The 13866-nt window shown below is 41.0% G+C and overlaps 1 protein-coding gene across 1 annotated transcript in view; it reads left to right on the plus strand.

Moving 5' to 3' along the window:
• Positions 1-13866, plus strand: part of LOC125426344 (cytosolic phospholipase A2 epsilon-like) — a 41592-nt gene that overhangs the window by 3693 nt on the left and 24033 nt on the right. Inside the window, exons 3-8 of the mRNA XM_048484601.1 lie at positions 4949-5080; positions 7903-7943; positions 8319-8361; positions 10419-10485; positions 11226-11380; positions 13534-13617. Of these exons, the coding sequence (XP_048340558.1) occupies positions 4949-5080; positions 7903-7943; positions 8319-8361; positions 10419-10485; positions 11226-11380; positions 13534-13617 (522 nt within the window). The remainder of the gene's footprint in view (positions 1-4948; positions 5081-7902; positions 7944-8318; positions 8362-10418; positions 10486-11225; positions 11381-13533; positions 13618-13866) is intronic.

The raw sequence follows: 13866 nt of genomic DNA on the forward strand, positions 1-13866 counted from the left end.
TCAGCTTGCCTTTTAGAAAACTGAACTGTAACTAGAAGGGCAGAAGGATGTATTCTGGATGGCTCTGGTCAGGTCTCATTCAAGTATCGGTATGCACTTATAAAACACTAGGTGGCTAGTTAGCTTTCCTATACCAGATTATTTAATTTGTAGCCATCATTCTACGTAAAGTACACAAGAAAATACTATTGGAGAGTTTCTGCTTAGATTTCAAACTTGTTTTATTAAAGCATAATTATTACATAGAATAAATCAACAAAGCATTACACCATCTATCATTGTTACATAGATAATTAAAGGAGAGTCCATATGAGTTTATTAACCCAAAAGTAAGCAGGTCTCAGGGAAGGAGTTCTTCCTGAGAAGAAGGTCTTGATCAGTACAATTTCCCATATTTATAGGATTTTCGAATCATCTACACAGGATTTTTGAATCATCTATATATAGAGACATCAGACAAATCTGAGGGTACCTATATCCAGTGACTGGAGCTGTCAGTGAGAAAGACAGGTTTTACTGAAAACTTGAAAAGGACCCCAGATTTGCAGAAAAATGTGAAATCTAAAGAAAAAATTAACAACACTGGAGGAGGGTTAAAAGACCTGAAAATGATAAAAGAAGTTCCTGTAGCTTTAAGCAACGGATTCCCTCAATGGCTAGGCAATCACAGTATTCCAGGCTGTGTTTCTGTTTGAGCAGGACTCTGACGAAGCAGCACAGAAATATTCTGAATAAATAAACAAGGTCTCCATCTTCAAACAAAATGGATTTTGAGATTGTCTGGTTTCATTTTTAGACTGACGTTTCCTGCTCTGTCAGTGAAGATATGCTTCATGCAAATTGGCATGAATTGCTACTATCCAGATGGGGGCTGAAGATCACCTGGAATTACAACTGATGTCCAGATGACAGAGAACATTTTCCCTGGAGAAAATGGCTTCAAAGATGGACTCTATGGCATTATACCATGCTAAGGTCAGGTCCCTACCCAAACCTCACCATCCCAAGGCACCACCACTAAATCTCTAGGAATTTCCTAACCTCGCTGGGAGATCCATTGTGATTTGAGGAGATCTTCAGGCCCTGCCTGGAGTTCAACAACCCTAGAAGTTAAGAAGGTAGCAGGAAAAGGGGAGAGGCTATGGAGGTTTTCAGGAAAGGGAAAGAGGAAATAGTAAAGGAGCGGGAAATGAGATGCCTCCTGCAAGTCCTGGTGGGTACTCACTTATCTATTAAAAATAACTAATTGTCCCACTTGATAAGGGTGTACATTCTTGGCTAACTCACCTTATAACTTCTAACTAGGTTATCTTTACTTAAAATAACTTCTCAGAATATATAAAAATTAGTTTTTAATCTATTTAAAAATAATGATTGTATGTTTTGCATGCATATGAATACCTTCTCATGCATATGAATATTCTCAACCAGTAATTCCATCCTTGATTCATATCATAACTTCTGTGAAGTTAGACATTCATGCAGTTCGTAGATGGTACTTCTGCATTTGGGCCTCAACAAATTGTATTTATTGATGGCTTCTATCTTCACAAGACCATATGATTGTTGTCATGTGGCAGATTGTTACTAATCTGCAATGCTATTCTGTTCTGGGTCTTTAGACTTCCTTCTTGGAACACTTCTTTGACAGGCCAGATTTATTCTGATTATGTGGTAGGTTTTGCACAGCAGAAATGCTGGGGAAGAATTTAGCACAGCTCTCTTCCGCCAAATCAGTTCAGCCTTGTTTATTTCTCTCAGCCTGGGTTTTTCAAAAATTGCTAAACGAGTGATCCCCTCCGCCACAGCCCACTGGGTCTAAGACATTTCCTGCCTGCTGAGCAAATGCAGGTAGGCAGGAAACACTTTATTTCTCCAGCCAAACCTTTTACTTCATTTCTGCCACTCGTGTCCACCATTTTATGTGCTGCAGCAGATTCTCTGTGAAGATTTCCCATGGAGGTTTCCTCTGCTCGCAGCTCATCCATTTGCTATTTCATTGTAATAAGTAGATGAATGAAGTCTGTTTTGCCTCGTGATCCCATACACATTTCATTTTTCTTTCTTTTTGTTTTGAGGGGGATATCAGTTAAGCTATGGCAACCTGATTAGAGAAGCTGCAGTATGCACATACTTGAGTCAATGCAGCTTTGCAGACATCCCCCTCAAAAAACAATCAAAAAAGGAAAAATGACACATGCATGGGATTGCTAGGTTAAACAAACGTTATTCATCTACTTTTTACAGTGAAATATCAAACGGATGAGCTGCAAGCAGAGGAAATGTCCATGGGGAATCTTCACGAAGAAGATGCTGTGGCACACAAAATGGTGGGTGCCACTGTGAAACTGACAAGAGCTCCATGCAGCAGGTGGGGGAAAAAAGATCAGTTTTGGCTGGTAATGCTTGTGTTCTCCCATGCTGTGGGAAGACAAAATGCTAACACAGATTTTTTTTATAATGCCCTAAATATGTTATATTTATGCTATATGGAATCCATCTGAGTTCCACATCTTCTATGATCTTTTTTGGTCAAGTCCAGTAACTGTTCCCCTATATTTCTGGAGATATCCATAACGGGTGGTAGGGTGGCAGTTAGAGTTGTCAGACAATGCCCAGCTAGTAGAATGGTGGGGGGGGGGGGATGTTGTGAGGGAAGGATTTTTTTAAAAAATGCAGCCTCATTTATTTACCAGAAATTCTTATTTGAAGTGAGAAAGGGTAGTTCTGTGAATTGCAGGTGATTCCTGGAGCTACATTTTTTCACTTCTGGTCAGTATACAAGTCTGCATTTTTAAAAAGTGTCCTGCTGCCACTCCAGGGTCTACTGGAAGGCTCTAGTTGTAATTAATAGTTTAACATTTAGATTTAGGCAGTGGTGGGATGCAAATAATTTAACAACTGGTTCCGATGGTGGGATTCAAATAATTTAACAACTGGTTGTTTACAAACACCATTTAAACAACCGTTTCTGCCAAAGTGGTGCGAACCTGCTGAATCCCACCACTGGATTTAGGTCAGCTAACATGCATGAAACTTGCTCTCATGTTTGCAACCGTTTCTTTGAAGTGTATTTTCAATTCCCAGTGGTTTATAGGTCATTTCCCTATTACCTAGTGTGCCCTCTACTAGTTTAGAACTGATTTAGAATTTTATTTTTAGAATTATATTTTATTTGCTCATGCCAAAGAACTGCCTATTTATCTACTTATGTAGCCTACCTTCTTTTCTGTGGCCACATACACTTTTCTGATGGTTTGCATTCATTTTTTCATATGTGTTCATATATCATGCATAAACATGATTCAATTTGCAGTTTTGCTTTTGTAGTGTATTATGCACTAGTGCCTTTCGATGAACCAATGCACACTTTGAGTTTGATTTTTCCTACTGATGGTTGTGTACCTATCAAGGTGATGAGAACCCATGGGAACAGAAGCCTTTTGCTTAAGGGAACATGTGCATAAGATCACTGAGCCCTGCTGGGAAGGGCGGGATATAAATTTAAAAATAAATAAATAAATATTGCTAGCACACAAATTAAAAATGATCCTCATGGATGCCACCTGATATGCACAACAAAATATAGTGACTGGGCAGAGCCATGAGAAGTGGGGTAGACGTTATAAATAGACAAAAAATGCAATCAGAGGAAAATGTGTTTCAGAGGAAAATATTTAAGCCAAGCAGGTTTCAGAAACAACTGGGTAACAGAGAAAAGCCAGGACAGCAAAAGATATAAAACAAAGCTGTGAGGAAGTTCTGGAAAAAAATCAGGAAGGGAACCCAAACCACAGCAGTAAGCCTGTTAAGAAGATGTGCAGCCCAATCCAGATGGGGGATGGAACTCTGCCACAGCCAGGGATGGCATGGGAGAGGTGATACCATGCCACCTCCAATGGAGCTTCAGAAGGTGCAGGGAACCGGGACATCGAAAAACCCTCCTGCCATTGGGGAAACAGGCTTATGTCACACTTTCACAGTGCATAAATCTGCTGCTGTGGATGTGTGTGTGTGTGTGTGTGTGTGTTCCTGGGCTGGAAGCCTAGTGGAAGCTAAAATTGACTCCACCCCAGGAACACCTCCACCTGCCCCCTTATGTGAGTGTGCTCTTGCAGCCTCTGAGCACTGGACTCTTCTGGGTGCCATGATGGAGCTGTGCCTGGCACCATGTTTGTTTTCTCTGCTGGTGTAGGTGCCCCTTACACTGGCAGGGTGGGCAAATACATTGGTGTAAACCTGTGCCACTCCCACAGCCCATTCCACCCCCTCAATCTGGATTAGTGTGTTCACTGAGTAATGAATTATTTCACTTGATCTGTCCTGTGTCAATTGAGAATCAAGTGTAACTATTGGTGATAAAACATCCATTTTAGATCGGATGATAGGTAACCTTGTCATTGCTCTGGAACATGACTTTTGCTTGGTGGTTTTTTCATACTTCTGCTTTAATGTGGAATGTGGACAACAAAACCACACAGCACCCCAGTGGACAACATTGTTTGTCTCTTTTTCTGGGATTCCATCCAGTTAACATAGAAGATGCATCCAGTACCCAGCATAACACACCTTTGGATGGAATGGAGATATGGGAAGATTCCTCCTATGTGGAAGTAAATTATCACTATAAATCTGTAATACTCAAGTAGGTTTTGTATTTTTCTGTGAGTGATTTTACTATTGAATATTCTTCCCATGCCTAACATGAAAAAAGTTGTTCTGCTCTCTTGCCCAGAAAATAGCAATTTAATGACCCACTTTGCACTAATTATGGTGATGGAGAAGTGGGAGAAACAATGAGATGATGACATTGGTACCCAGAAATGAATTTTGCCTTGAGAAAACACCACTGTCTATCTACCCTTATAAACACCATCTTCAAATGGTGTACATCCCTATTCCATCACAGATTTATTGGTATATCTTTTAACTCTTCCCTTTCCTCCAGAACATCTTAGAACTAACAATATATGATGAAGATGGTTCTTCCAGTGACGAACGTCTTTGCACAGTTCTTTTTGATGCATCTCGTCTCCAGCCTGGAAAAACACTTTGCTACAATTTTCCATTGAATGAAAAGGTGAGGAACAAAAATTGCATCTTGGGTATGAAGGACATAAACTATTTATTTAAAGCATTTCTATGCCACCTTTTCATCCAAGTACAGTCCCCATGGGAATGAAGACTGAAATATTAAAATATTTCATCATTAACACATCAAAACATTAAGAGAGCATTTAAAATATATGTTTATAAAAAAATTTAAACAATTCAATAAAATATATAAACATATAATCATACCAATACAGCCAGGCAGGAAAGCCAATCATTTGTTTGTTTGTTTAATTCACTTATCTCCAACCTTTCCTCCTGGGGTGGGGGGTGGGGGTGGGAATTCACAGCTGCTTACATCATTCTGCTATCCTTCATTTTATCCTTACAATAACTCTGTGAGGTTGGTTAGGCTAAGAGAATATGACTGGTCTAAGGTCAGCAAGCAAGCTTCCATAGCATGAGTGCTCTCACAGATACTAGTCAGACACTCTTAACCACTACACCACACTGGGTATGCCAAACAGAGCAAAATAGAACAAAATCTTCACCTTCTGGCTGTAGACAATAATAGGTAGAGATAGATGAATTTCCATGGGGAGTAGTTGGTGCCAAGACTGAGAAGGACCTTTCTCAGGTTGCCACCCATCTAGCCTCAGATGATAGGAATGCCCAAAGCAGGGTCTCTAAAGATGACTGGAGTGCATGGGAAGGTTTATATCAGAGTAGATTCTTCTCAAGATATGCTAGCCTAAAGCTGTATAAGGCTTAAAAAATCAATGCCAATAAATTGGGTCCAGAAGCAAACAGGGAACCAGTGTAGATGGCACAAGACTGGACTGGTATGTTCCCTATGACTCACTCCAGTCAACATTCTGGCTGCAGCATTCTGTACCCACTGTGGCTTCTGAACAGTCTTTAAGGGCAGCCTCGTGTAGAACATATTGCAGTAATCTAATTGGTTACCATATAGATTACCAACTAGATTTATTGTGGGTAAGGCATAACAACTGTTGCATCATCACTTGGTAAGACAGACCAGATCCATGGCAAGTGTCCTGCTTCTTGTTTCCTGTCCTGTCATAATAGACAGCAGGCAGTTCTACCAATGCTGCTGTTTATAGCTGCTACTATTAACAAAAAACATCATAAGAAATTGAGTCATTCTGCACAACAATTATAGGACCATGGCAGAGTAGTCGAAACCTGTGCAGAGTAGAGGATAGCTCAAAATATGAGTAATTCCTAGAGAAATATGACATCACTTCTGGGGATTTCCTGGAAGTGACATCATGTTGACAGTCTATCCACCAAGTCCGCATCTCCTGGTATCCTGGACTATGTCTCAGGAGGAAACTTTGCTCCTGGTGCAAAATTACTTAGGACATATGGCAAAGCCTTTGCTGTGAAGGCCTCTGTGCTGTGAAATGCCTTCCAGGAGGAGGCCCCCATCACTTGCCCGAGAGTACCAGTTGTGCCCTCACAACAGCTCAAGATCTGGTCATAAGAGATGTTTCTAGTAGAGTCAGAAAACATTTAAGGCAAAGTGAAAAAGAACAATTGATGCCATAACAAAGATTCAATGAAAAAGAACTAATGAGGTTTTTTTCAACAACTAAACATACGTTGACCTCCTTCTGGTAAGGCATATAAAGAAGTTGCATCTCTGAAACAAGATTAGTTCACCTGTTGGCTTTATTTTTAGAGGGTTTTTTTTTTGGGGGGGGGGGGTAAAAGTTCCAGAGCTGTAACCCTGTTAGTCTGTTGCAGTTCAAATAAAGTTGTGATGCTCTAAAGATCATGGCTTAGGAGCAAGGTGTCTATTTTGCCCACCAATGGTCCCATGTTCAGCCCCCAACATCTTCTAATAAAAGAATTGAGTAGTAGGGGATGTAAAAGACCACAACTGAAGACCCTGGAGAGCCAGTTCCAGTTCCAGTAGATAATACTGACTTTGATAGACTAATAAGAACATAAGAACAAGCCAGCTGGATCAGACCAGAGTCCATCTAGTACAGCTCTCTGCTACTTGCAGTGGCCCACCAGGTGCCTTTGGGAGCTCACATGCAGGATGTGAAAGCAATGGCCTTCTGCGGCTGTTGCTCCCGAGCACCTGGTCTGTTAAGGCATTTGCAATCTCAGATCAAAGAGGATCAAGATTGGTAGCCATAAATCGACTTCTCCTCCATAAATCTGTCCAAGCCCCTTTTAAAGCTATTCAGGTTAGTGGCCATCACCACCTCCTGTGGCAGCATATTCCAAACACCAATCACACGTTGCGTGAAGAAGTGTTTCCTTTTATTAGTCCTAATTCTTCCCCCCAGCATTTTCAATGAATGTATAATGTGAACTAACTATGTATAAGGTAGCTTCAAATGTTCAAATTTTTATTGTAGTGTAATTACATCACACACTGTATTTCCTGCAGGTTCATATGTGCTCCATACTTGACAGTTTCACAAACTGAACCCTGTATGCCGTTACATGTAACAAACACACCCACAGTTATTTTGTGAATAAATACTAGAGATCCATTGGCTGCATAGAGATATACATGTGCTTATCATATATTATAGTATATATGTAGTTTTCCTGCCTGAAAGAGATACTGGATAGGAAATAAATATCTGTGAAACAGCAGTTAGAAAAATGGACTGGGAAGCATAAAATTATTATGTGAATGGTAGCCATGTTAGGTTGTAGTACAAGGCCAAATTTGAGTCCAATAGCACCTTAAAGACAAAACATTTTCAGGATATAAGATTTTGTGAATCAAAACTCACTTGGCCAGATTCAAAAGATCAGATATCATTATTTTGCACATTTCTCCCCCTTATTTTTCAATTTCAGAAAGAAGGGGAGTTAGAAGTGGAGTTCACCATGGAATGCATGTAAGTAAAACTCAAGCAGCCTCACAATCCAGAGTATGGACTTGATATATGAATCTATTGAACTTCTGTTCAGTATGGCATTCTAAAAAGAAAGGTCTTTTCGAGTAAAAACTTGTCCAAATGCTAGAAAAATATTCACTTCTGTTGATTGACATTCTGAATTGAAAATGTTTTAGAAAAATTTTAGGTGTTTCTGGGGGTGGGGGAGGGCCATAGACAAACACCAAGGTAAAACTAAAAAGTGTTTTAAAATCTGCATGGAATAAAAAAATGCAACATCCTTTGATATCTTCTGAAATGGGTCAAATATTAAGAAAAATATGAATTAAGCAAAACCCTTGTGGTAAATTTTCTTTTTCTTTTTTTAATCCATAGGCCAAATATTCCTGAACTCCTTGCTACAAATGGTATACTGGTGGTAAGGTTTTTTTTGTTCTGCTTTCTTATCTATGATTTCTGCATTATTTGTGATGACTCTTTGCTGTTCCTTGCAGCAGTGGAATAGGTGTAGTAGAATGTCATTGGAGGGAACTGGGTCCCACAATCCATTACTGCCAGCAATTGTGGATGCTCTAGTCATCCTTATTTGCTTGAGACTAGCTCTGCTAGAGACTGTCACTACTAGAGACCTTTATTTTTTTTTTTGCTAGTATGAATTGCTAGAGATGTAGGGAGCCTTTAGCTTTATCACTAGGCTAAATATTTGAACCCAGGCTTTAGCAACTTGTCTCTGGTGAGCATGTATACTACGTGCCAGAAGGTTGCTTCCTTGACCTGCTCTTTGAAAATCCTCTGTGATGTAGTGGTTAAGAGGGTTGAACTAGTATCTGGGTTTGAATTGCCACTTGTGCCATAGAAGCTTGCTGGTTGACCTTGGGCCAGTAATACTCTCTGCTTAACCTACATCACACCTTCTAGGGAGAATTTGAACTTGATTTGAACTAGAACCCATTTATTGGTCTTTTTTGGCAGTCCACTAACTCCATAAAACTCTCTTCCAACACCACATTTCAAAAGAATGAATTTTGTTCAGGTCTGCTTTTTTTTTTACTGGCTGACTTTTCCATCTCTGCATAGTAATGGAGCATACTATTTGTATGAATTACCCTGATCTTGGTCTCCTGAGACACTTCCTTAAACTTAAGGATCTTTTTCTAGGTCCTTGATGGCTGAACTTCCCAGTCTCAGTCTACTTTTCATTTCTTAGTTGCAGTTTCCATTTCGGTTGATGACTGAGCCATAGAATAGAAAATCTTTAACAATTTCAATTTTTTCACTGGTAAATTTAAAATTGTGTAATTCCTTGGTATTCATTATTTTTATTCTGATGATGGTCAGTTGTAATCCTGCTTTGGCAGTTTCTCCTTTCAACTTCATAAAAAGTTGTTCCTGTTCTATTTATTGTCTGCCAACAATATGGTATCATTTGCATATCTCAAACTATTAATGTTCCTTCCATCACCCTTCTCTTCCCTGGCAATGGGAAGTGGACTCAGACTTGGCACCACTGTCCCAGTGCCCCTGCTGCCAGTGTTGCAGGGGTGGGCCAAGGGGCATGGCCGGGGAGGAGTTAACTTTACTAGGTTCCCTTCCGGCCATTTACAGTGTTATGCTGGTGGTTGTGAATTCAGATTTACAACCCTTTGGGTGATGTAAGTCTATTGAGCCCCATAGAGGCTTCTTGGCAGTGGGGAGGCTATTTCACTTTTCAAGCCTCCCCACACTACCAGGAAGCCTCTTTGGGGGTGGCTGCTGAGTGTGGCTGCAGCGCCACAGCCAGATGCCTAGTTCTTGGATGGGACTGTAAATACACTCTGATTTTACACCAGTGTAGAACTGGTGTTTGCAGACTAAGGCCCTTTCCACACGGACGATATACAGTGGCCCAGGCACGGCAAAAATGCTGTTCCTGGGCTGCTGTTTGCACAGGAGGCACTGCTGCATTGCAGCAGTGCCGTCCTGGCCGCCCGAAAGCAGTGTGAAGCTGCCGCTTTTAACCTTGCTAAACAAACGAGATTTTTGCAAAGCAGCATCTTCCCATTGGCGCAGTGTGAACCGCACTGCTGGGAAGACGCTACTTCCCCCGTCACCTCCACTCACCGTCATGTCCAGCATCACCTTTGAGGGCTGCAGGGACCCGCCCACGCTGCCCTCCGAGGTCGGAGGGCAGCATAGGCAGGTCCCTGCAGACCTCCAGGGCGACGCTGGACATGATGGTGAGTGGAGGGGGCTGACCGAGAGGCGGCTCCGTGTGGCGCCATCTCTTCGGCTGCGGGGGAGTGGGGGCCGCTCACATGCTAGCGTGCGAACAGTCCCCAAGCCTCCACCAGCATAAATTATGCAGGTGGAGGCTTGTTTCCATTTAGAGAAGTTTGAAAATTTGTTAATGCTAGAGAATAGAGATATAAGTTAATTTCAGGCACACAAATGTGATCTGTAAAAAGCTTGAGGGTACCAAGTTATTTTCTTTTGCAGTCTCGGGAACTTTGCTGCTTAAAAGTACAAGTGTGTGGAAGACAAAGGAAGATAAGGCGAAGTAAGCGTATTTATTATTTACATCTGGGGTTCCCTTACTTTATGAGTGGGGAAATGCTTCTTTTGCCAGTCATGTCTCTATCCATGTGGGAATTTGGAAAGATCTGCCTTCCCTTATCCTCAGATTACTTGGTTACCAACTTCTCTCTGGATATTTCCACTGCCTCTTTTAAAGGATCTGCTTCTTTACCTTGTATCCCTAGCCGACCCACAGGCTTTTGGCCCAGGAATGCCCCAGGCGCAAGCCCGTAACTTATGCCATTAACATGCGTAGCATAATTCACTTTTTTCAATGGAATTTTCTGGGCAGTAGTATTCCCTGTTGTTTGCTGTTCCATCTGGAGCTCCATTGAAAGCTATGTGTTACCACCTCCCCAATGCCATCCCCAGCCACTGTGGTGCTCCCCCTCATCTGAACTCATGTTAATTGGTCAGAGCTTAAGAGCAGAACAATCTTCTCCATATCCACAGATTTTGTAATCTCTTGTTTTGACCCTTCCCTTGTTGGACTCAATAGCTGAGGCACTAACAGGCAAGGGGTAGCAGGAGGTACTGGTGGTGACCCATTTGATTACATTGTTCATTTATTTACAATTGACTAGACTAGAGCCTAGATCAATGGTTCCCACTCCTTGCAGGGGGTGTTACCACCACTTTGGGAGCCACTGCTTTAAACTCTCTTCGAAACAAACATTCACATCTAGAGGAATCAATGTGAAATATTGACTTTTCCCCCCCTGTACTCAGAGAGAAATTTCACATTTAAAGTGAAAGGATCTGCTCAAGACACTCGGATCGTTGTACTGGATTCGGTATCTCCAGTTTCCACTGTGTTTCACTATGCCAAGTACTGTCACCCTCAAATGGAAGTTCTACTGCCAAATAATAGAATTTCTACCTGTGTGAGTATCTTGCCACTATGTGCTTTCTTGGGAGACCAATTGATGGGCTATTTCTGTGTCAAGCCCTAGATCTGAGACCAAACAAGACTCTGAAACCGTCGGTTCAAAAGGCTTTATTGGAAAGCATCAGGGGCCAGCAAATGAAAAGCCAATTCTAAAGTGTCTTTTCCCAGAGCCCCAATATATCAAACCCAAAGTACTGCTCCCCCTTCCCATCTTCCTGCGCTATCCAACTACAAAGCAAATGCAGTGAAATGGTGAGCACAGATCTCCAAGGCCAAAGAAAGAGATAAGCAGCCATCTGGCCTGGGCACCCTACTTGTTTCAATTCTACGAAAAAGAAAGTAGCTTTCCACTCAGACTCCTTGCTCCTCTCCCAGTTGCAGACTGTCTCCCAGATGCCAGGCTCCTGCCTGACATTCTGCTTCCAAGATTCAAGTTTTCAGGGAATTTGTCTTTTAAGGACAAGAGAAGTAGAAGATGAAAAAATAATGGAGATCAGAGGCTGAAGGTAACTGAACTATAATAAAAGCCACAGGGAGGAGACATGAAGTTTCATAGGAGATTTGTTACCGGAATTTTAGGGTGCTGCTGTCCATTTTGGGTGGGGAGTTATCAAGGACAGACCTTTCAATTGTGAGAGACCTGGGCTGCAGGATCTTTACCTCTTAAAATAGGGGTTTAGAAATCTTTTAGAAATCTGCAGGAAATCATATTTGAGAGATAAAGGTTGACAATCTTTATTATAGACCAGTAAAAATACATGCATATAATGGGTGCATATGCACACACAGAATTACAAAGAGCCTAGGATGTTATCAGAGATGAGGGTAGATTAGGATTGGGCAATAATTACCTTTCCTGATATGAAGAAGATCCAAGAGAGCACAGTTCCTTCACTGGTTATGGCAAAACTGAACCAAAATCAAGGCAGATTTGGATCAATCGGCATGGAACTGTTGTTTGGGGAGTCCTTATATAGGAAATTTTGGCAGTGTTAAAGAGAGGGTCCATTGGCTTTGTCAAAGTCAATGATTCATTCCCATACAGTAACAAAAGCATGGAAATGATGGTGATATTGGGCTATAGCTGTAGTATTGATTGCTCTATAGGTGAAATTAAAAGGTTGATGCTGAGGGATATTCAACTGGAAGGGGTCATGATTGATATGTTAAGAATGCTCCAGAGCTCCAGTAGACTATGGCAGCTATCAAATTAAATTCAGGTATAATAGCTTCCTTTTTCAGATGTATTTAGCTGGAACAAGCATGCCAAAATAGATTTTATCTCCTCTATCTCCTCTGTGCCAAGAGATTTTATCTCTTCTATTTTCCCACCCACCTATGGGTCAAAGAATCCTTTCCTGAAATCTCCAGGAAATCTTGCACCCCCAATTGCACCCCCAATTGCTCCAGGAATTGCTCCAGGAATTGCACCCCAAAATTTCTGTGTCAGTTTCTGGGTATCAGATTTTAGCTTAAGATGTAAGCTGACCATTTCATTGTGTCTGGCCAGAACAGCCATTCCAATATTTCCAAAGTTTGGATGGTTGGTACTTGGGGAATACTTAAAAGCAAATTATTTCTCCCTTACTGCTTGATTTTTGCCAGATGAGATACATCTTTTAGAAAAACAGTATGTAGAGTTGTGTCTAACCCAACCCCCCAAATAAATGCATTTCTCTACAGAAAGCATAAGGATGAGCTTTAGTTTCAATTTAATGTAAGCTGGCATTCTCACAATGGCATATTTTATTGTAATTAAGAGAATCCATGTGTGAGCAATGAACCTGTAGATATAGAATGCACTGAACTCTTCCCATCAAGTTACATGTTCTTCACCAATCACCTGTCAACCAATGTAAAACTCATAGGTCCTGGCGCAATTGGTCATGGCTAAATTTCACTGAAATTAATGGAATAGACAAACTAGTCAAGACTAACTTAAATTCCACGGTAATTATAATACACTAAGCAGATTGGGAGAGGTTGCACAGTTTTACATAATGTGAGTGCTTTATACAGTATCTCTACTTCTAGTGGTCATTCCTATCCACTAGTATTGTGGAGATGACCAATCAACGTTCAACAGAAGCAATCAACATTTGGCTTTTAAAAATTGCTCTATTGTAACTATTTGTTTTTTCCCCTTAGTGTTCCTCAAATAAAGGAATAAAGGACTCTCTGACTGTACCTTTGAATCGGCTGCCCATAGGAGAGACAGTAAGAATAGCAAATGTGAGTCCAGGATGTAATCCCTGCCCCCCCCCCAACATATGTATTTAGTATTTTTAATCTCTTTTCAGCTGCTAGATAGCAGCACACAAAATTGCCGTAACAGTACACAAAATAGTATCTAAAAATTGATTAAAAATTTTGTGTCGTCCCTAGTACATTACAGACCAGAAAAATTTTCCCATTTACTTTCTCATATAAAAGCTGATAAAACATCCCCTTCCTCCTCCTCATTGCAGTCCTCAAACCTAT

The sequence above is a fragment of the Sphaerodactylus townsendi genome, linkage group LG02 (assembly GCF_021028975.2).
Source record: "Sphaerodactylus townsendi isolate TG3544 linkage group LG02, MPM_Stown_v2.3, whole genome shotgun sequence".
Classification (NCBI taxonomy): domain Eukaryota; kingdom Metazoa; phylum Chordata; class Lepidosauria; order Squamata; family Sphaerodactylidae; genus Sphaerodactylus; species Sphaerodactylus townsendi.